A 23,382-nucleotide genomic window follows, 5' to 3' on the forward strand; every position below is an offset into this window, starting at 1 on the left:
AGCACATGGTCAGGAAGCTCAGTATGCTTTCCTGTTTAATATAAAAGCTTTAATGCATTAATTCATCCACATACAGTATAGCAATCATTCATGATTCCAGAAAACTCAACACAGTCATCTGTATGGGACAGGAACAGGAGGTCCTGTAAGATCTGGACCATAGTACCCAACTGCTTTCCCTCCTGTAGATTCAGTCTCACCAGCAGCTTCTTCAATCTTATCCTTAACTCCTCTTTATCTGCCATGATAGATTACTGTTTGACATCAAAGCCAAGTTTTAAACCATCTTCTGTTAGTCAATGGTCATGTGGACACAGCGTTGCAGTAAATCATAATCTCATTCACAGCAGATGATATTATCAGAAGTACTTCTGCAAACCGACATCAGTGCGGAAGATGAGATATTGTAGAGTAGACTGATGTAACTAATACAGTTCCCGATTGAGGTCTCAGTGGTGAAAATCTCGATCATGTCCGCACTGCTTTATGAATAATATGAATTTATAAACTCACAGTCACAGACTTCATGTTTGCGCGCGACAGAGCGATCGAAAAGGCAGAGTTCAGTCCTCTAGAGTAGACAAAAAAAATCCACATAGAAACAACTATACGACTCTTTGCACGGTAGGTTATGAGGAAAACACTTATATATATATATCGCTGTTTTACTAGTAAACTTGCATTTGTTTACGTTCAAGTGACGCGCTGATACAGTCGGTGTCATCAAATATGTATGTAACTTACTCAGGACGGTGTCATTTTCACGAACTAACTCGATGTTTTTTATTTTATTTTATTTTAGTCTTAATGTAAACCGTAAAAAGCATGCACGAATCTCTGCGGCCATTCGAAAATATTTAATTTATTATTTTTTATCTGATATTTGTAAAACCTGAAATGCACGCGTACATTTGCAGTTACGGTGTTTATACAAAACTGCACGCAACAGTTCGTTTTTAAGCACAGTTTTAGTAGTGCTTACAGTGTAGACAAAATCTTGGTTTATAAAGAGAAATTGCAATGGAGACAAAGTCTGATTCATTTGAGACGGTTCGTTTGAATCGTTTTATTGTTTCTTTTGTGTATGTCCATTTAAGTACTGCCTAGTGTTGTTTTAATGTAAATATTTATTTAAATTATTTAATATATGGTCAAACACTATAATAACGCTGTTAAAACATGATTAATACGTTTTGTTTAAAGTATTTTCCAATTGAATCGAGTGAAAGTTCAAACTCTTTGTGAATCACTGAATCGATTAAAGGAACCGATCAAAATATTTGTTTACAAATGTTATGTCGCTAGTTGAGATTCTACTTCTCATATCTAGTGATTTTACATGATTTTTTCGTGTTTTATTTCTGTCTGTAGATTTACATACACACACAAATGAATGATTATGATTACAGTACGTATTTGAATTATGCATGTTTGTTTTTGTGTGATATTGTCTTGAGGTGTGTTCAGTGCCAACGTGGCCATGCTGTCATGTTGGGTTTGGTTGTGGCTTTTGTTTTCACTGAAATGCATATTGCATGCTCTTTGCTTTAGGAGACGATGTGCATAAGCTACAGAGGATGGAGGACAAGGTGACCGGAGACAGGAGAGTCGAGGACAAGAGGAGTTTAATCGGGACACAGCCTGTTGTCCCAACCGACACCCGAGTCCACGAATCACCCGAATCCACAGATGACATCAGATCTGTCCAGCATGGCACGCCGTGTTTCGTTTACATCCTCGCGGGTTTTTCAGCTCTGGGTGGGTTCCTGTTCGGCTATGATACAGGTGTGGTGTCCGGAGCCATGCTGCTGCTCAAGAAGGAGATGAACCTGAGCTCTCTGTGGCAGGAGCTTCTGGTCTCCATCACCGTAGGTGCCGCTGCCCTGTCTGCTCTGGCTGGAGGGTATCTCAACGGGGTCTTCGGCCGGAGAATCTGCATACTTCTCGCCAGCTTTATCTTCTCTGCGGGTGGTGTTATATTGAGTGCTGCGCCCAACAAAGAGGTCCTCCTGTTTGGACGACTTATAGTTGGGCTTGGTTTAGGTACAGTACACCATACACTGTAAAAAAAATCCAAATTTGACTTTTGTGTACTCCGCTTTTGTGCCAAGTAGTTTACCTAACTCAACTTAAAGGTGGGGTGGGCGATTTTGTCCAGGAACATTTTTTGTTTTGCTGGTTGAAAACCTTTTCACATCCTGATTACACACAGATTGCACACGGACTGAAATATGTCAAATGTTTATTTCTTGTAATTTTGATGATTATAACTGAAAAATACCAAATTCAGTAACTCAGAAAATTAAAAAAATATTACTTATGACCAATACAAAGAAAGGATTATTAGAAATCTTGGCCAACTAAAAAAGTATGAACATGAAAAGTATGAGCATATACAGCACTCAATACTTACTCGGGGCTCCTTTTGCCTGAATTACTGCAGTAATGGTCAGGCGAGTTTGCTGGCCCGTTAAGAACAGGGATACCACGGTCCTTAAACCAGGTCCTGGTAGCTTTGGCACTGTGTGCAGGTGCCAAGTCCTGTTGGAAAATAAAATCTGCATCTCCATAAAGTTGGTCAGCAGCAGGAAGCATAAAGTGCTCTAAAACGGCTGTGTTGACCTTGGACCTCAGAAAACACAGTGGACCAACACCAGCAGATGACATGGCACCCCAAACCATCACTGACCATGGAAACTTTACACTGGACCACAGGCAACGTGGATTGTTTGCCTCTCCGCTCTTCCTTCAGACTCTGGGACCCTGATTTCCAAAGGAAATGCAATATTTACTTTCGTCAGAGTACATAACTTTGGACCACTCAGCGGCAGTCCAGTCCTTTTTGAAGGTGAGACGCATCTGACTCTGTCTGTAGTTTAAGAATGGCTTGACACAAGGAATGCGACGGATGAAACCCATGTCTTGAATACGTCTGTGCGTAGTGGCTCTTGAAGCACCGACTCCAGCTGCAGTCCACTCTTTGTGAATGGGTTTTGTTTCACAATCCTCTCCAGGGTGCGGATATCTCTACTGCTCATACACGTTTTTCTACCTCATCTTTTCCTTCCCTTCGCCTCTCTGTTACTGTGCTTGGACACAGAGCTCTGTGAACAACCAGCCTGTTTTGTAATGACCTTTTGTGTCTTGTCCTCCTTGTGCAAGATGTCAATGGTCGTCTTTTGTACAACTGTCAAGTCAGCAGTCTTCCCCATGATTGTGTAACCCACAGAACTAGACTGGGAGACCATTTAAAGGCCTTTGCGGGTGTTTTGAGTTAATAGGCTCAAATTAATCTTCACTATTGAACCTTTTCACAATATTCCAATTTTCTGAGATACTATTAGTACTATTAGTCAGTTCTAATCATCAAAATTAGAAGAAATAAACATTTGAAGTATATCAGTCTGTGTGTAATGAATGAATATAATATACAGGTTTCACTTTTTGAGTGGAATTGGTGAAATAAGTCAACGTTTTAATTATACGACCAGCACCTGTAAATGTGTGTTTCCCTTGTTCTTCCTCTATTTGATGCAGGTATTGCATCTATGACCGTGCCGGTTTACATCGCTGAGGTTTCTCCTCCTCAGCTCAGAGGCCAGCTGGTCACCATTAACACTTTGTTCATCACTGGCGGTCAGTTCATAGCCAGTGTGGTGGATGGGGCCTTTAGCTACATGCAGAATAATGGCTGGAGGTGGGTGGGTGCATTACTAAAGTAAACAATAGAAACTATCACAGAAATTCAAATTAATATATTAATGTAAAACTACAGTATACGTCTGTTTACTACGAATAAAACCATGTGTGAGACGTGTTATTTATGCCGTAGATATATGCTGGGTTTGTCTGTGGTTCCGGCTGCTTTGCAGTTCTTCGGCTTCCTCTTTCTCCCGGAGAGCCCTCGATGGCTTTTGCAGAAGGGGGAGACCCAGAAGGCTCAGCGGGTGCTTGTTCAGATCCGTGGCGGTATAAATGTTGATGAGGAGTATGAGGCCATGAGGAGCAGCATTGAGGAAGAGAGGAACGATACTGGTGGTGAGCGGGTCGCATGTTGCTTATATTTGACACATGTCTCTCTTCTAGTGTGTTCATATATTGAATATCTTATAGATGGTCTGGTGTTGTGGCGTATGCTAAGGTATGCTCCGGTACGGCGTGCACTGATCGTGGGTTGTGGTCTACAGATGTTCCAGCAACTTTCTGGAATCAATACGGTCATGTAGGTTAATAGTTACCGTTTAAAGATTTTATGTAATATGACTAAGGCCAAATTATTGTACACCATGCATACTGCAAAATTAGTATGTTAGTATGCATAACAGTTCAGTCAGATCCAGGAAATAAATTTGCTTCCTCAATGATCGCAGGTACTACAGTGCCACCATACTGCAGATGTCTGGAGTACAGGATGATCGGACGGCCATCTGGCTGGCTGCTGCCACAGCCTTCACTAACTTCCTGTTTACCCTCGTGGGGGTGTGGCTTGTGGAGAGGGTGGGCCGCAGAAAACTGACACTGGGGAGTATACTGGGTGAGAATACAAACACACACAACAGATAGGGATTTTTAGAAACAGTAAGCAGTGTTGTATACTACAGTTTGATTCGTGTTACACAGGTACTGCTTTAAGTCTGATGGTCCTGGCAGCTGGTTTCCTGCTGTCTGCTCAGGCTTCTCCACCTGTGACCTTTCACCCTAGTGACCCCTCCCTCAACAGCTCCTCCTGCAATACATATGGGTAAGTTTCCTAATGCTTCTGTACTTCTCTGTCACTTAAAAGTAGATAGGAGTTTTCCTTACTCAAACATGTTCTGAGGGCAGAAAGAATATGATTGGTTCACAAAAACGACCAATCAAAATGCTCGTTACTGGTTTAAGCCCTCAGCGGAGCCTCCAAGGCAGCTTCTGCAGTGAAGCAGTTCGAGCTCACCGTTGGTCAGATGAGTAGCGCAGATATGGTAAGATAGGAATGAGACTGTTTTTGAATTCAGCTCAAAAAGTTTCGAGCATTTAAGTGACGCGTTTTTCACGTGTCCGTGGCACGACTTTCTTTTTCGTCCCAGTTTCACGTACTCGTTATTCAATTTTTTTCCTTCTTTCAAACCATTGTCGATTGGGATTGGGGTTATATTTGTGGTTTTCGTCACATTTTTAAACTGTTTTCGCGCGAGGATAAAGTTGGGTTTGGGTTAGAATGGTTTTACAAGGTAAAACATTGTTTATACATTTATTTGTAAGAAATTTTAATTGTTCTTTCTTGGGGTTGGGGTTAGAGTTGGGTTAGGGTGAGGATGTCATTTTATGTAACAGAAAGTTGTTCTAACACCAATCCCAAGCGACAATGGTAAGAAAATAGGAAAAACAATTGAATAACCAATACGTGAAACTGGCACGAAAAAGAAAGTGATATCACTGATGGATATATTTGCGACCGGCTTGGCTGTACATTATCCCACTTATTACACATAAAAACACACATTTACTTGATATCTTTTATTAGCCCTTTTTTTTATTAGTTCAAAGTCCCTACAAGATAAACATTCAATTTATTAATTTCTAAATAACTTGCCATATATGTGTTATTAATTATGCATATTTAGACTATATACATTCATAGGTATTAAACTGCATGTGGTAAGATTATTCGTAGTGCCTGAAATGTTTTACTTCAAAACATTATAGCAAAAACGCTTACATTTCACCTTAAATGCACTACTTTTATTGTAGTCATAAGTAAAGTTTGCTTTTCTGTCAAAAGAATAACTTAATTTAGTTAAGACTCAACGCGGAAATGGTAACGCAACAACACGTGTATGACGTGTCTTGTGGTAAAACTGACGACCAATCAAAATGCAGTGGGAAGACATCTCTGGATTTGGGGCGGATCTGGATCCAACCCCACCCCCTGGATCTGAATTAGGGATGTTCACATTGACCGTTTAACCGTTAACCGAAGGTTAGAATTTATGACCGATTAACATTATCAGTTAAAAGAAAAAAATATTTGTTAATGCACGGTGCGTGTCCTCATGAGCCGACAGACATTTCGCCACTTTTCTATCTTTTTAATTTGTGAATGTCCTGTAAATGACACAAATTATTGCTGCCCTGACGGTCTGATAAAGTAATCATTTGTATGAGAGATCATTTGAGTGCGTGTTTGGAAGCTGAACGGAGACGCGCGCGTGTCCACGCAAGATGACGCGGTCCGTCTCCATCTCGCGCACATCCGGACAGACGTTCGCTGATGGCCTATGACCCTAACCATAAACATCTCTCTTTTTGCACAAACGGAGAAAGACGACGCAAAAGCAAAACTTTTTGCAAAACGTCCTGCTTTAGAAATGACCACTGTGGTAGATGAAAAAGAGACAATCTGCCCTCTTTGGATATTAATCCACTGGACCGATCGCGTGCTTTTTAATAAGGTAATGTTGCGTGAATATCTGATAATGTATGAATCCTGGTTCTGTTGTTGATCTGTTGCTGCTGTTTGCACGTTCAAATGAAATGTTTTGTTTTAACTAGGTCACAGACAACCGTTAACTGTATTTTTACTCAATGACAACTTAATATTAAAATCTTATAAGTTAACGGTTAATGTTCGGTTCATAAGATGCGGTTGTCGGTCGGGAAAATAACCTGATATAAACATCCCTAATCTGAATCTAACCCCGCCCCCGGGATCTGGATCCAACCCCGCCCCCTGGATCTGAATCCTACTGCATTAAGTGCAGAGAGAAAAAATAATAGACAGCACAATCGAGTTAAAATTACAACAAACCACCATCATTGTGATCAGTGGTTGCATTTCATCAGCTCGTTTGCATTTTTAAGGACACACCCAAAAACGGCACACTTGCTCAGGCCTACAAAGTGGCAATTTTAACATGCTATAATAAATGATCTGTGGAGTATTTTAAGCTAAAACTTCATATACACACTCTGGAAAAAAACAAATATTTATTTTACATTTTAAAAAATCTCATAATATAAAAGAAAAAATATTTTTTTCTACTGTGTAACTGTGTAGGCTTTATACAATAGCATGCGTCATGCATTAATAGCGATTGTGTGGCCACAGATGTACTTTTATAAGTTTCTTAAAAACTACACAAATATAAACAAGAGTTTGTATCTGTCTATGTAGTTTCTGTGAACCGTGCATGTTGGATCCAGGTTGTGGTTTCTGTTATGGGAGAAATGGCACAGTTGTAGTGGAGTCCTCCTGTTTGCCAATAAATGCTGACAACACTGAGACCGCTGCTTTGGGAAGGTACTGAGCCTATAGAGATATCTGTGCATTTGTTTATGAAATGGATTTCACCTGCATGTAAAAGTATTGTGCTTTTCTTCTAAAATGTAACTGTATTGTATATTTATTTTGTGTCTTGTTTGTGTCCTATTAAGATGTTCCAATGGCACACAGGAGAGCACAGGTGCATTCTGGGCCTATAACTACTGCCCAACATCGTATTCCTGGGTGGTTTTGTTGGGTCTAATTCTGTATTTGGCTTTTTTTGCTCCAGGTGAGTTTGCGGTACACATAATTTATCTTGACATGAAGTACTCATAGGTTAGTATTAATGCTCAGAGCATTTTACGCATCTTTTAAATGTTTGGTTGTGTTTTGGAATAGGTATGGGTCCTATGCCATGGACCGTGAACTCCGAGATTTATCCACTTTGGGCTCGGAGCACAGGAAACGCCTGCTCTGCTGGGGTCAACTGGATCTGTAATGTGCTTGTTTCTTTGACCTTCCTCCACGTGGCCCAATACCTCACATACTACGGTACAACACAGTACACATAACACAGTGAACTTGACAGTAAACAAAGAAACTTTTATTATTAGTATTATTCTATACTCACTATAAATATAATCCCAGATTGTTTCATTGCTTCCAAAGATGAAATAAAATAAAAAATGATAGTAATGCTATCTCATTTATTCTGTTAAATGTTTCTCTTTTCACAGGAGCTTTCTTCTTGTACTCCAGTCTGGCTCTACTGGGTTTTGTGTTCGTGGTGGGCTGTCTGCCGGAGACCAAGGGTCTGCGTCTGGAGGAGATCGAGTCTCTTTTTGGCAGAAGGCTCTGCACCTGTGGCGCTGGGAGTCAGGGTGTACACTACATCAGGGTAAAAGGAGGGAACTATCGCTCCGATGAAGATGTTACTGATGATGATCAATAGATTTCTGTGAATTAGTGGTGCGAGGGTTGCCGTGGTTCCCATTCCAGAGATTCAAGGATTATGTTGACTCGTAAATGTTAAACCGGGTCAGTGTGACTTTAAAGATATCATCAAGATGTCAACTGATATTTCTGTGGTGATTGTATTTGCACATGTAAAGAGTTGTTTGCAAAGGATGTTTCATGCATGGCAGGACTGACTGGATTTATGAAACAGGAAGTGTGCCAAGATATTGTATAACGTTTTGTTCTCTGGAGTGTGACCCATTTGCAGATACTTTATCAAATTGTTGGGAAACTGGGCTTTTTATAGTTTGTAGTTTTATGTTTCAAGGTGTAATGAGCTGCACACACATCTTATAAAACTTCTTCTAGTACTAACAAATAATACTAACAGTAAGCATGAGCTGAAATGTGGATGAGGCTTCAGGAAGTGGGATGTGGTGGTTGATTTTGCACATTTAGTATATATTTTTTAAGATTTAATGAAACTGTCAGTATTTGACATTCCAGCCTCGATTGGAGTTGGGAGCATTGCATTATGGTACACTGGAGCCGGAGGGCAGAATTGCCAACATATCAGTGAGTAGTGTCAAAACTTAAAAAAATAGTACTTATAACTTCATTAATAAAAATTGTTTATAGAAACTCCTATTTAAAGAGGAAGTTCACACAAAAAATAGAATTCTGAAAAGTAAAACATATTTTGGACCCTCAACAGCAATTTCCATGACTTGCAATATAAAAGAAGCAAATCTTAATTTAGTGTTTGCTGAAAATATTTATGTTTGCAGCTTTCCTATCTCAGTCAATGGTAAAGAAATTCTCACAAAACGTTCTTAACATTTATGTAGGAAGATTTTATTTATGTATGTATATGAAGAGTTTTGTTGCAAAATTTAATTTTTCAGAAATCTTGTTTTTTAGTTGTGCATTCCAATTAATAATATCAATTCAACTGCAGTTGGTTTGTTTTGATTTAAACCTTCATAACTTAAAAAATACAGCTAAGTAGCACCATAAAAACGGATTTATAGTTTTTCAACGAAACTCTTCATATATACATAATTGTTGATAATGTTTTTATATCTGGAAGAGCTAACTTTAAAATTAAATGAATTTGACTGACCATACCGGTGGCACTTTACTTGAAGGGGTGTGCATGGGACTGACATGACACATTCATAATCATGAACATGAAGGAGATTTTATGCACAATTGTCATTAAGTGTCATTCGTTCAATTATATCATTTTTTATGTAAAGATGACATTGTTTGAATTGTCTTTATGACAACTTGATATAAACCAATACATCATAACTTATCATAAATCTCATTAAAAATGATATAGCAAAATAATTTTCAAAACTTAAGAAACGTCTCAGGTTACGTATGTAACCCTAGTTCCCTAAGAAGGGAGTTCCTCGAAAGGGAACTACCTATCTTTAGGGGTTAACATTACATTAAACCGGTGCTTCTCAATTATTTTCTGTCACGCCCCCCCTAGGAAGAAGTAAACATTTCGCGCCCCCCAACTCTCCGCCGCGACTGTAAATAGTATAATTTGTCTATAAAATGACACATCTGCAAAACGTATCCTTATTAACATTAAAGAAAACACACAAATAGAAATATCGATCAACTTACAACAAAGAATAACTTTATTAACATTGTTTTTTAGTTTGTAACAAAAAAGACTTAAAATGCATCAATTTGCCTGAAAAAAAACGATCCTTATTTAAAGTATAATATTTTTTGACCATTTGATACTGAAAAATTAAATTAAATATAATCAATAAATAATAATAAAAAAATAAGCGGCTTATCAGCGTGACAGTGAAAGTGCAAAAAAAATCACTTCCTGAAAAAGTATTTTCCCCCGGGGTCTTGCGCGCCCCCCCTGGTGTTGCTTCGAGCCCCCCCTGGGGGTCCCGCCCCACTATTTGAGAAGCACTGCTTAAACTGTCATTAAAATTTTAATAAGTGTTAATACGCTGTCAAATAGTTTTATAACAGCATCATGAAGATTTTTCTTGACCTCAACTACAGTGGTACAAATTAAACTTGTCATTAAAATGTCAGTAAGTGTTAATACTCTGTCAAAATAATTAGTTACAAAATGCAACAGACACGTCAAAAATATTATAGTTAACTTTATGTATGTGCACAATACATAAAAATTGACAACAAACAGAACTTGTTCTTTCATACACAGAGGCTTCTGAAATTTTCTGACATAGAAGAAAAAACTAACAAAACATTTAATTAATTCATTTAAAGGTGCAGTGTGTAATTTTTGAAGGATCTCTTGACAGAAATGCAAATTAATTTACAAAATTATAAAATCAGGGGTGTATAAAGACCTTTTATAATAAACCGTTATGTTTTTATTACCTTAGAACAGTGGTTCTCAAACTTTTTCAGCACGCGGCCCCCCTTGTGTATGGCGCATTCCTTCGCGCCCCCTCCCCAAAGAAAATTTTGGACAAAAATCAGTTCTTGAACTCAACATTTTAATAAAAAACATATTCAATTATACAAAGTAGTGCTTTTGGTTAGTAGCCTTATTTTTTTAGATTTAATTATAAATTTATCATGTATTCTGTATATGAAGAGTTTGGTTCCAAAACGCAATAAATCCATTTTGACAAATTTCGGTAAAAACGTGTTTTCTATACCAAGAAAGTGACAAGATGAAAACCACTATTTTCTGTTACAAACTTTCACATAGCATCTTTAGGTTATAAAAACATAAAAAATTCAAATCCATAACTTGATTTTCAAAGATTTATTATAAAAACGAATTCTTTTTTCCACAAAATGCAATAAATCCATGACAAGTTTTTTATTTCAAAATGCTATAAATCTATTAAATCAATGTATAAATGTGCATTCATCTTTACCATTTTATATTTATTTAGTTGACTAGTGGTATACAATGATTAAAAAATAAACATTAATGGCATTAACCAAAACACTTACTTTGTAATAACACAATGTTTTAGCATGAGAAGCTTGATGCTGTCTGGAGAACAAGCAACCGAGTGCCTCTCGCGGAAATTATTAGCTGTTGATGGCTTACATTTCTTTCCCGTCACAGAAAACCATCACAGGTTTATCAATGCAATTAAAGTATTATTTTGTTTTGTTTGTTGATCACGAAGTACAAAGTAGATGAGGAAAACTAGGACTCCGTGTACTCAGCGCGCCGCCATGTTTGTTTACATTGCGTGAATGGTCCGCTGTAATATCAGAAATGGATTTATTGCGTTCTGTAAAAAAGCAGGAGTGGCGTTTGTCGCATTTTGGGAAAAAAGGGAGAAAAGATGACAGAATATTACGGATTTTGCGTAAAATTAATTATTTACTTTTAACTACTGACCTGATATAATACTGATTTTGGCAGTAACTCATTTTTTTCAAAAATGGCGTTTATCGCGTTTTGGAACCAAACTCTTCATATATTTTATAAAATGTTATAAAACTGGGGGCCCCCTGGCACCATCTCGCGGCCCCCAGTTTGAGAACCACTGCCTTAGAATGAGTTGTTTTTATCTACATACACAGAGGGTCACCTTACATGGAAGTCGCCATTTTGTGTCGCAATTTTTCTACAGAAGCCCTTAACGGACAAACTTTTTTTACGAAGTTGTCTCCGACGATAACATGTTTGTCCAGTGGCGGCTACTGTAGCTTCTATATGTGTTTTAAAAGCGAGGGGTGAACAGTGGACTGAGCCGTTGGTTGCAATTCGCAACCTCACCACTAGATGCCGCTAAAATGTACACACTGCACCTTTAATGTAATTAACCGTTTTCCCAATGCTGCATGGCTTAACCCATTATTATACTGTTTTCATTTATTTTTAGGTGAATCGGTCTCCAAATACAATAAAATATAATTTTATCAATTTTAATAATGATTATTATTATTATTGGATGATTGATTTTGCTTCATAAACACCTGGAGGAAACTTAAAAAAATAACTTTAGAATATTCATGATGCTATTATAAAACTATTTGACAGAGTATTAACACTTAATGACATTTTAATGACAAATTCAATTTGTGGGCGGTTATGTTGTCTTGGTAATGTCAGTTTGTCATGACAAGCTATGATGTATTAGTTAATGTCAAATTGTCATAACAAAGACTTTTAAACAATGTCATCACTGAACGAATGACACTTAATGACAGTTGTAATAAACGTGCATAAATGCATGATCTCCTTCATGTTCATGGCACGTGATGTCATGATTATGAAGGTGTCATGTCAGTCTTATGAACACCCCTTCAAGTAAAGTGTTACCACAATTCCTTTATAAAATAATATTAAGTCAACCTCTTTGATGTAAGTCTATTATATATATTTGTTATTGACAGTGTTATTTACTGCTTGTACAATATTTTTCTACTGTAGTTGCAGTAATGAAGCCTCTATTTGTGGACATGAAGATTTGCTTGTTTACTGAATTATTTCTTTGAGATTGTAATACAATCTTATTATGTGATACAATTTTTTTGTATGCAATGTGGATTTTATCATTATGGCCTGATATTTTTTGTCTTGCTGTATAGAGTTATAATTTAAAAAGACATTTGTAGAGAATACAACAAATCACATCTTAAATAAGGAGTATATTTACCCTAAATGCAATATTTTCAAAACTGGATTGCATTTTCTGATCCACACTTGTGACTTAGAAATAGCTGCTGATATGTATTTCTAAACTGTGCACTTTCCTAAATAAATGTTTGTAAATGACTTTTTTTACATAATGTGAATGTGTTATTTCTGTGTTCTTTGCATCTATAACTCAATAAGTGTTGTTCTGTGCTGTGTCAAGTTGAAACCTGTTCAGTCATGTCCTAATCTGACCCCGTCTGACCTCTGAAGACTTGATTTACTCATGAGTGAAGTACAGATCCTGAATCTGTTTTAAATTACGCATCTCTAAACCCTCAGTAAATCATATGCATCTCTGGAGAAACTGTGTTACTGTTTCTGTACTGTACTTCAGTATGGTGTTCGCTGTACAGTAGCACTCTGTAGATGTAATCTGAGAGTCAGTAACCGGACACTGCAGCGTGTAAGCAGGTCAAGTCACCAGAGCTCTTGCTGGTCAACTATTTACCTCTCCTGCCAGCACCAGGGGTACAACAGGCTCTTTTGAGGGGGCAAGTATGTGAGAGTTCACTCGGGGCACCCATCTGGTCACGTGACCTCCATTTTTGATGCAATGCAAGAACGGTCATTACAGTAAATTTAATGTGAAGGATGGAAACATAATTTAAGTTATGTATAGGATATTGTGAAGTTGTAATTGTTGTTATGCTTTGTTGGGATTTGTAAGAAGGGGTCAACTAATGAAAGTAAAATATGCATAATGTCTGTTAGATATATATTTATTAAGAGAACATACAACATATACAAATGGAGATGTTATGCAAAATGATAGGGACTGAAATCCTAACCATTCATTTTTGTCTTATTTTCAGTAAAAATATCTAAAAAAATCTTAAAGTACGATGTTTTTTCTTGATGAGCAAAACGACCCAAGAAAATCAAATTTTTTGACCAAAAATATCAAATTTAAGTGATTTTGTGCATATACAAGCCAAAAAATCTGCTAATGGTGTAAGCAAAAAATCGTGAAGTTTTCTTAAACACTAAATTCAAGAAAAATTCAAGAAAAGTTTGCTTACCCCATTGATAGATTTTTTGCTTATTTTATGCACAAAATCACTTAAATTTGATATTTTTGTTCTAAAAACTAGACTTATTTTCTTGGGTCATGACAAAAATACTAAGTTTTTTTTTAATTGAAAATCTTTTTTTTGCAGTGTAGGTATTTACACACCACATGGTAGCACCCAACACCACTGAATAAATGTTATGCATACTAAATTATTTATTTAATTAATTAACATTACTTTAAAAGTTGTGTTTCATTTAAACTGCCTTATACATATTTTTACATTGTGTTATTTGTATTTTATTATAACTATTAGTTTATACTACATGTCTAGAGTTCATAGATGCTATGACGTCATACCAATAAGAAGGTTCATTTGGTCTCATGACGTCACCTTTCAGGGTCATCCAGGGGGCGTGGTTTGGTGACGCATTGCGGCTGGGACTGAGTGGCTGCGCGTGTAGATCAGATCGCGCAGGACTGGACTGGTTGCATGAGCGAATGCGCGAGTGGTCTATCCACGGGTACGCGCGTGAATCTACAGCAGCATCATTGCTGTAGCTGGTGCATGTGAACCAAGGGCGTGATAATGGCGCATTTGAGCTGAACACTCATCAGATCGATCGGAATATTGTGCGATCGATGAGGATCTGATCATGTCGAGCGGGCAGGACGAGAGCACGGTGCGGGTCGCGCTCAGGTAGGGCACGTGAGATCATGCGCTGGCCGCAGCTTGAACCTGCTGCACTGTTTTAGTGAGTGCACAACAGATGAAAACTGTAAACTTGCATGAAGACAATTATTAAAGCGTATCGTTAAGATATTTTAAAAAGACTAAAGTACATTTTCCACCCTCATTACAGTTATGTGGGAGATTATTTAATTATTATTTAATAATAATTATTTTTATTTTATTTTATAATATATTCAAATAGTAAAGGACGGTTTACAGTAAAACATACAGTGGTGTGTACAGAGTCATCACAGCATCTTCACGTGATATTAAGGATGAGATTTAGGACTACAGGCTAATATATTAAAGTGCGTTTAAATGTATTTATTTTTTAATTATGTCCCTGGATGTATATACTATTTGTTTACAGATTTATCAGCTTACGTTTCCTCGTTTTTCAATGAAAGGATTGTATTTGTGTGATTGACATTGGGAGCTAAAATCAGACAGGTGACTGACAGATGATCAATGCAAGATGGGATTTATTGATAGATCTGTTCTCTAGAAGTGTGACCTGCATGTGTATCAGATTCAGTGTTAACAAAGATAAATAGATAGATGTTATTAGCCTGTGTTTTTGAGTTTTAGTTTTGGGGCCTGTCAGTTAGCAGTCCTCCTATGTACTGCATGGGAAAACGTTACATCATTGGCAATGTAAAGTCCTTTATATAAACCTGGATTGTGTGCAGCCAGCTTGACTTTGATATAAACACCGATGATGTTTTGTTAACTCTCAGAGCTCTTTATAATCCAAGATGTGAGTTATGTTGCTAAAAGCCAAGTCATCATTAGTTACGTGTTGTTCGATATGAACGATGCCATGTTTTATCAGCGCATTTTGTTCTCTATATACTAGGCCTATATATTTAATATTTTTTGAGTGATTACTTTTCTTTGTCTTTAATGCAAAGCTGCTTTGAAACAATGCAACATTGCAAAAAAGCTCTATATAAATACATTTGACTTGACTTACGCACATACATAAGAGGGACAGGTGTTTATGTGTGACTGTGCAGTTTTCATCTGTGTGTCTTTTGCATTTACAGTGACTCAGCGTCTTTCTCTCGTCTGAGCAAATGTCATTGTGTGGTGACGCTGAGGGTGGATAATAAAATCAAAGCACAGGCCCTCATATCAATGTGTGTGTGTGTGTGTGTGTGTGTGTGTGTGTGTGTGTGTGTGTGTGTGTGTGTGTGTGTGTGTGTGTGCGCGCGCGCTGTGTCATACAGTGACTTTATAGAGAAGAGGACCATGTGCGTTTTTAGTTGTGTTGCAACAGTTCCTTCCACTTCTTTATAAAAAGGCTGTTTGTCCAAACTGTCCACATAGAAATTGTTTACTTAGTTTAGTAGAGAATAGAGCCTGACTGATAAAGGATTTTGAAGGCCAATACCGATACAAATGTTTGTTGGCTTTAAAATCCGATATTCCGATATATCGGCCAACATTTTTTTTCCTTTTATATTTTAGAAACGCGCCACAAAACATTACCAGATTTCCCTAACATTAGTTATTTGTAGTTTATTTATGAGTTTTAACTAAAATAATATGATAATGCATTTTAAAAAGAAACTTGTTTCTTTTATTGTCACAACAGAACAGAGGAACATCAAAATATATTAAAGTTCTGATAAATAAAAATGTATAAAAATACAAACTTAAGATATGAAATGTAAAGGCCTTTGAACAAAAACACAAAAACAACAACAACCAAATCTAAGTTACCAGTTTTAAAAGAATTGGTTCATAAATATAACTTTGAATAGGACTGGAGACAAATTCTGTTAAGTTCAGATAAATAACAACGTGGTTGAAGGCTGTTTCGTCCGTTTTTTAAAATATTTATTTATCGGCCATTATGAATACCGATACCGATAGTTTGGAAAATGCCTAATATCGGCCTGCCGGTATATCGGTCGGGCTCTAGTGGAGAAGAAGATCTTGACAGGCCTGCAAGTAGCAAAGAAAGGAAAAATGATTTTATGAGTCTCAGCGATTGCTCTAATGTTAGATAATTCCCACTGTTCGACCATTTGAAAGATTTTCAGTGGGATTTGTGCTGACCAGCCAAGTTCTCCCAAACCAGACATAATGAACCATTCATGCTTGAGAGCAGAACGGGCTTTCCCCAAACTGTTGCACAAACTTTATAAGAAATTATTCTTATTATCAATATTTTTTAAGATCCTAACTGTTGCATATCCTGTATTTTGAAATCCAGAAGAAATATTTCTATATTAAAGTCCCCCTGTAGTCGTCTCATGTTTGAGCATTAAAGCAGCATAATCGTCGCTGTCCGATGAAAACCACGTATGGCCATTTTGCAGATTTTGAGATTTTTCGACGGATTGAATGCTTAGGTTCATTTCCGTATACAGTATGCTTCACATACCTAAATAGCCAATGAAAAGTTGTGAAATCACGTCATCTGATTTTCACATATATCCATTTGGTGTCAAAGCTGTCAATCACGCCGCATATCTTCCGCCCGGTGGAAGCATATCGCAGGTCTCGTGAAGTTTCATCGAAACTCAGCACTGGATAGCCGAATAAACATACCCTGGTGAGACAATGACTTTCCTTCATCGAGGTACACGTTTCCCCCCTGACGCCAGACTTACGTCTAGGAGTGACAAAATTACGGTAGGACTGTGCGAACAAAGTATCTGTCTATTATTACCATGTCAGTGTATTGATTCATTGTCCCTTCATAGTTTACAAGAGACATTTAATAAATTTAAAATTTTAACTGAGCGTATTCATCTGTCAATATGAAACGCGATTTGGCCATTCTAGTTAATGATCGGAAGAACGCGTATCGACAACCGTTAATGGAAAATATGCACGTATGTCCATTTAAATATGAATATGAATCAATTTTAAATATGAATGTGCAGATTAGGGGTTGGCGGTATGACTAAAAATCCCTTTCACAGAACGAGTCATTTTATTTCACGGCAACGGTATATTTTACCATATATATGTTTTTCAGTTTATATTGTTTTTGGAATATACAAATTTGCCACTCACTATAGCTTTTGCCTATACCACAGTTAAAAATGGGCAAGTTAAATTTAGTCTAAGAGTGAAAATGCCAAGAAGATAACAATAGATAAAGTCTTGATTTTTATTCATTTTACCGTGGGTTCACACCAGCCGCATTTGAGGCGTCAAAATCGCGTCTACCGCGTCTAGTTTGCCGCTTGAACATTCCGAATGCAAAAGCTAGCATTTGACGCACGACAGAGGCGAAATCCGCTTCTTGTGGGAGGGGCAAGTGCTATGTGGTTGTCTGTTTGCAAGATGACTGATGTTGATTGTGCATTTATCAAGAGAGTTACCGGTTTGTATTTGGTAACCTAACTATAGGTGGAAAATAACGGCGCGGGTCGATAAATGTCACGTGACTCAAAAGTGAAATGTGTATTTACAACTTACCAGGTTGCTCAATGTCCTCACTGAAACTCTTCCAAGTGAGGTCCTTTTTATTCCTGTCTCTTTTGAAATAAGAATTTGTGTCGTATAGCTCCGGGTGACTGCTCACGGACAATATCAAGCTTTCCTTCATGTTGAATGAGTAACTCCGGGCGGGGCTGCCGCCACAGCAGCAAGCAGGCTCCCGATTAGTTAACGCGGCGCAAAAATCCGCCAAAGTTTACATTTTTCAACTCGGGCGTCATCCGCAAATTCGCGTCAAACGCAAAATGCACAAAAAGCACCATTTGCGTGTACCGCGCCAGGTGCTCGGCGAATTGAGCACCTGGCGCGGTACTCGTGAATGGTGTTTTTTGTGCATTTTGCGTTTGACGCGAATTTGCGGCTGACGCCCGAGTTGCCATTCGCGCAAACTAGATACGCAAATGAGGCAGAATTATGTCTTTCGTGCCACATCAAACGCCTCATTCGGGCCGTGAGACCTCCAGACGCGCAATAACGCGTCTTCACATTGACTTAACATTGAAATCACTCGCGCTTCACGCCTCTACCACGGCTGGTGTAGACCCAGCATAACTGTGGGTTTACACAAAACGCGAAGCGTGCAATCGCGTTGCTCGCTTTAGATTACTCGCGGGATTTAACTTCGTGTCATGCGAATTTTTCTCTCGAGTTGATTTTTTCAACTTGGGCGAAGACGCATTTGAGGCGAATAGCGCATGTTTTCACGGCAAACGCGCCGCCCATATCGCGTCATTCACATCGCCCCATGCAAGGACGCGTCTGATCGCGTTTTTTCCATTGACTTTGTATGTAATCTACTCACGCAAATCTTTGAACTCGCATCTGGTGTAAACCCAAGAGTGAAAATGCCAAGAAGATAACAAAAGATTAAGTCTTGATTTTTATTGATTTATAGACTATTGAAGCCGTAGTATGCATTATATTTTGTATTTATGCACGCAGTACATTTAAAATAGGCAATATTTAAAATTAAATGTATGAAATTAACAGGTTAGAGCATCAAACTGCACAACATCAAATGGAAAAATTGAACATTGATAGAGAATTTATTAGCACAGTGCTAATAAATTTGTATATGTATAGTGGTAGCGCATTGCGTTTGCACTGCAAAAGGTCATGGGTTTGAACCCAGGGAACACACTGATAAAAATGTATAGCTTGTAATGCACTGTAAGTCGCTTTGGGTAAAAGCATCTGCCAAATGCATAAATATATATTAGGATAGGAATTTACTTTGAAATGGCCCTCCAGGAGCGGGGCAGGAGGACACTCCTATTCTAATCTCCCTGGTGAACATTTCATCGTATTTTTAACAAACATTGAGTAGGACTGCAAGATATATTGAAATTACCTAAATTACTTGCATATTGCCATGCATACGTGGTTTGCAATTGCTGAATAACATTAATACTTTAAAAAGTTACATATAAAGTTTAAGGTGGATGCAGATAGCAGAGAGACAGAGAGGGAAAACATGTATGTTGTTATAATTTTCATTATTATTACTCAAATAAATCACGTAAAGCATTATTGTATCGCATATCACATCATTAAACAAGTTATTGCGTTTTTTTCCCCTCAATATCATGCAGCATTTGGTGTTGACTTGATACTGTATCACTGGTACATTTATGGTAGTATTGTGGTATTATACTATGCAAAACATCACTGTACTATAGTATTACCCCACTATATAGGGAACATGACTCTGTTGAAGATTACACAGTGTTAAAAGCAAAATAAGCTCTTTCAGACAGTCTGAGGAAAACTGAGAACTCTTTAGTTTGTGATTCCTGTGGCGGTCGAATCCGTTGGACTGCGGGAGCCACATGAGGATGTTTTCCCGGTCGGTGGCATGAACAAAAGTACTGCGCTCTGTAATTGCATGTTGTCGAGAAAGCAGGCCCGTTATGCTGAAAAGACGTGAGGTAATACCACAGTTTACCACACCCTGCATAGTTGAGTTTTATTCTTTAGCTTTATATCTCTGATTCTTTATTACTGATTCTTTAGGAATAGACGTGATTTTTATAATTGACTCACCCTTATATTGTACCAAACCTGTAAGATAATCTCTCTTCCAATGAAACTCTATGTTAGTCTGCATGCTCAAGTATTAATGTTGAAGCTGTAGTGCAGTGGTCAAATACAAACCATTGACTTATGTGTCATGATCAGGGTTTGAGTCCGACCTGGATGTCCCCTTACATTTCTACACATCTGTATGTACCGAAGGCAAAAAATAAATCCAAAAGCATTCCAGAAGAATATAAAGTGATATTTATCTGTAACAATATGAGCGTGAGTAAAGAAATACATTTTGGGTAAACTAGGATTTTAAGAAACTTGCCTGCTTGTAGGAAGAAACCTCAGTCTTTTTTTAAATGTACATATTTTTCTTGCTGTGATTTTTGCCTCGTGTTTCAGATCAAATCATTTCTGATGTGTTTTCATTATAACATGGATTTCATGGCTGTTTTCATATTATATCTGCTGTTTTCATCATCTCAGATGTGCCAAAATTGTAAAACCTGCAGTTGTCTACACTTCTGCTTTAAGGCAGGACTTTTGTCAATAAGACCTTTTGAGCTAGTTAGCAGTGTTCTTTCACAATGGCATGTGTGCAGTTGGTTTTACCCATCATACCTATTACACTCCATCTTTGCATGTTTTTTTTTTTGCCTGGTGCTTTCCAAATGTCATCACTTTCACTCGGAGACTATTTCATTTGATGAACTGCCAAGAGCGAAAAGAACAGGCGATTATTTCAGACAGACCCAGTGCTGGCATATTCTGCCCTATCCCACAATGCATTTGGGTCCATTGGGTATCTGTTTACTCCCGTTTTATGTTGGGGTCTCCCTCGAGTCCATCCGAGGAGGCCTGTGGGAGTGAATTAAACCACTGTTTTCATCTCATGGCCCCCAGGCATGTGTGATTGTGCTTGTGTGCTCGCATACTGTGTCTTTTAAACAGTTCGTCTGCACTCCTGTTCACTCCGTTTAGTCCTGCTGTCTACTGTTCATCCCTGTTACCGCACAAGTCCAAATGCATTCTGGACAATGTGGCTTAGCAGCATTGACATTAAAGGTGCCGTAGAATGGAAAAAGTATTTGGGTCAATGACGTGACGTTAATTATTTTGTGTCCGTATGGTTCAATTAAATGTAAAAGGGTTAAAATTTCTAAATAAAATTGCAGATTACTTGCATACATTTTCTTCTTTGAGGACCAAGTGTAAAATTTCTGGTTTAATTTAATTGTGAAAGAATATTTGGGGGATAATTGCAAAAATATTAATGTGGTGTAACTGGTCTGTGTCAATTGGTGTAACAAGTATTTTTTAAATGAAAATATAAATATATTCATAAAAAATGTGTAATAAAATATAATCATCTAGTTTAGTGATTTTTTACATACATTTTTACATCATTTGTCAAAGATTGTTTAAAAAAACAGAGCTGTTTTCAGCATATGTCAGGACAAATATAACAAAAACACATAAAAATTTACATTTAGAAATAACTAATAAAATGATATTTAAAATTTCTTATTTCTTTTTTTTATGATTATGCTTACATCATGGAGATGGATAAAATATTTAATATTTCACATTTTTTTGGCACAATTGGCAGTAACATCATTTGACATTTTCAGGTCCATTCAGTCTTAACTTTCATAAAAATGGTGCAAATGTAATTTTTCATTGCATAAAATTAACATAAATACACTATGTGCATTGAAATAAACCTGATGCGTGCTTTTAAAACAAGTTTTTTTTTAAAGATTTTTGAATTTCTCATCTTGCCAAACTGTTTGTGTCACTGACCCATTTACCTAGGCATAGATGAATAATACAAGCTCTGTATGTAAACCTCGTGCATACAAAAGACTGGAAAACAGGCCGATCTCAACATAAAACCAAGTGTGACGTTAGGGTCGAGATGGACGCCCCCAACATTAAATTACACATTAAATTAAGTACAATGCTATAAACAAAGTTGTGACTGCTGAGTTAATGTTATATGCTAGCGTTTAGCCAGAAGTTCCATATTGACGTTACAATTACATTTTGCAGGTCTGTAATGAAAACACAAACTTACCACTCGGAAACGTCCATTACCAATCTCCAAACACTTGATTATTCCTCAAATTCTGTATCTTCATATGATACAAACATAAGGGGCCCTATCTTGCACCCAGCGCAATTGACTTTGTCAGTATGTGTCATTCGTATTTTGCACTGGCGCACAGCGGGTTTATCCCTCCACAGACGCATGTCGGCAAACTATGGAATGAACTTGCACTCCCTGGGCGGTTCAGCGCAAAAAAGGAGGCGTGTTCCGGCGCAAACCATCCCTGATGCTATTTTGCAGTTTCAAAAAACAATTGTGCCACTGACCAAAAAAAACTGGTCTTAAGTCAGTGGTGCGTTGCGCGTGGTACGTTATGCTATTTTAAGGGCGCATGCTTGACCATAATGTATGCGCACACACTTTGCTTATCTAATCTACACAGATGCAACAGTTATTTTTGCAAATCATAAATTGTTACAATAAAAAATATTAACACATGAGATAAGGGAAATCATAGTGGTGAGCATTGTGGTGATAGTTTTTATTTATTTTGTGTGGCTGCGTTAAAAAATGATCATGCAAATAACGATTAAAATATTTGTTGTGTGAATGTATTACGTTTATTTTATGTAAATAATAATTAAAATGTTTTCATAAGAAACCTTAATGTATGTGAACTTGATTTGTAAGTGTACTTTGGGGTTGGACTGCTTGCGTTTCTTGGCTTTCAGCGGTGAGGGTGGACGCAGCGATGTCCTCTGCTGGCGTCAGGTCATGTGTAGAGGCAGATCCACCTCCCGTTACACAGCGTGCCCGATTTATGCTGGCAAGCTTGGGATTCCCCCATCTCCTGACATCATTGTAGCGCTTGGCGCAACGATGGGGATGCCAGCTGATGAGACAATTGTGGCTATTTCCTCTCACGCCTGTTTAACCGACGCTGATTTGGGCGGGTTTCTCCCAACCCCATACAAAACAACTTCTCTGTCTTTGACTGCTCTTACAAGAACGTGGGTCTCCTCGGCTGTGAACCGCTCCTGGCGTTCACCTGGTAAATCCGTCATAATAATAGCAACCCGCCATGGAACTTGCGCGCTTGCGTTTAAAGGGAATGTTGAATGACGTTCTGATTGGTTTATTTGACGTTACGCCCAAACCACACCTATGAATAATAAACTTCCTACAGACCAACCCCTTATTGATTTGCGCCTGGCGCAAGAGTTAT

At 37.7% G+C, this 23,382-nt stretch overlaps 3 protein-coding genes across 11 annotated transcripts in view; 2 read left to right on the forward strand and 1 right to left on the reverse strand.

The window, feature by feature from the left end:
- The window catches only part of lrrk2 (leucine-rich repeat kinase 2), a 52,052-nt gene extending 51,535 nt beyond the window's left edge, over positions 1-517 (reverse strand). Inside the window, exon 1 of the mRNA XM_073868357.1 lies at positions 103-517. Coding sequence (XP_073724458.1) covers positions 103-245 — 143 coding nt within the window. The 5' untranslated portion in view covers positions 246-517. The remainder of the gene's footprint in view (positions 1-102) is intronic.
- On the forward strand, positions 516-12,959 carry slc2a13b (solute carrier family 2 member 13b). 4 transcript variants are annotated; one of them, XM_073868355.1, is made up of 13 exons: positions 1,283-1,408; positions 1,552-2,043; positions 3,538-3,697; positions 3,833-4,038; positions 4,114-4,222; positions 4,371-4,534; positions 4,621-4,741; positions 7,154-7,279; positions 7,414-7,532; positions 7,643-7,795; positions 7,981-8,141; positions 8,708-8,776; positions 12,615-12,959. In XM_073868355.1, exons 1-13 carry the CDS (start codon positions 1,390-1,392, stop codon positions 12,621-12,623), a joined length of 1,908 nt encoding a protein of 635 aa, XP_073724456.1. In that variant the 5' UTR covers positions 1,283-1,389; the 3' UTR covers positions 12,624-12,959. The 4 variants fall into 4 exon arrangements, 3 of the variants coding, with proteins under 3 accessions (XP_073724457.1, XP_073724456.1, XP_073724455.1); XR_012369906.1 differs by having other exon boundaries at positions 1,284-1,408; positions 7,981-8,281; XM_073868356.1 differs by lacking the exons at positions 1,283-1,408; positions 12,615-12,959 and adding an exon at positions 516-624 and having other exon boundaries at positions 8,708-8,930.
- Positions 12,960-14,330: 1,371 nt separating this feature from the next.
- kif21a (kinesin family member 21A) overlaps positions 14,331-23,382 on the forward strand; it is a 69,954-nt gene continuing 60,902 nt past the window's right edge. For 5 of the 6 annotated variants that reach the window (XM_073868358.1, XM_073868363.1, XM_073868360.1 and 2 more), the window contains exon 1: positions 14,332-14,590. In XM_073868358.1, coding sequence (XP_073724459.1) covers positions 14,547-14,590 — 44 coding nt within the window. In that variant the 5' untranslated portion in view covers positions 14,332-14,546. Of the gene's footprint in view, positions 14,591-23,382 lie in introns of all 6 variants that reach the window. The other variant, XM_073868359.1, reaches the window with a different exon arrangement.

Source organism: Misgurnus anguillicaudatus, chromosome 6, assembly GCF_027580225.2.
Source record: "Misgurnus anguillicaudatus chromosome 6, ASM2758022v2, whole genome shotgun sequence".
In the NCBI taxonomy this organism is placed as follows: domain Eukaryota; kingdom Metazoa; phylum Chordata; class Actinopteri; order Cypriniformes; family Cobitidae; genus Misgurnus; species Misgurnus anguillicaudatus.

Excerpts from the sequence above, each read along its gene's own strand:
- slc2a13b (XM_073868354.1), top strand. Across the intron at positions 2,044-3,537 it reads TATAGTTGGGCTTGGTTTAG|GTATTGCATCTATGACCGTG; the intron begins GTACAGTACACC and ends TATTTGATGCAG. Across the intron at positions 7,796-7,980 it reads CCAATACCTCACATACTACG|GAGCTTTCTTCTTGTACTCC; the intron begins GTACAACACAGT and ends CTCTTTTCACAG.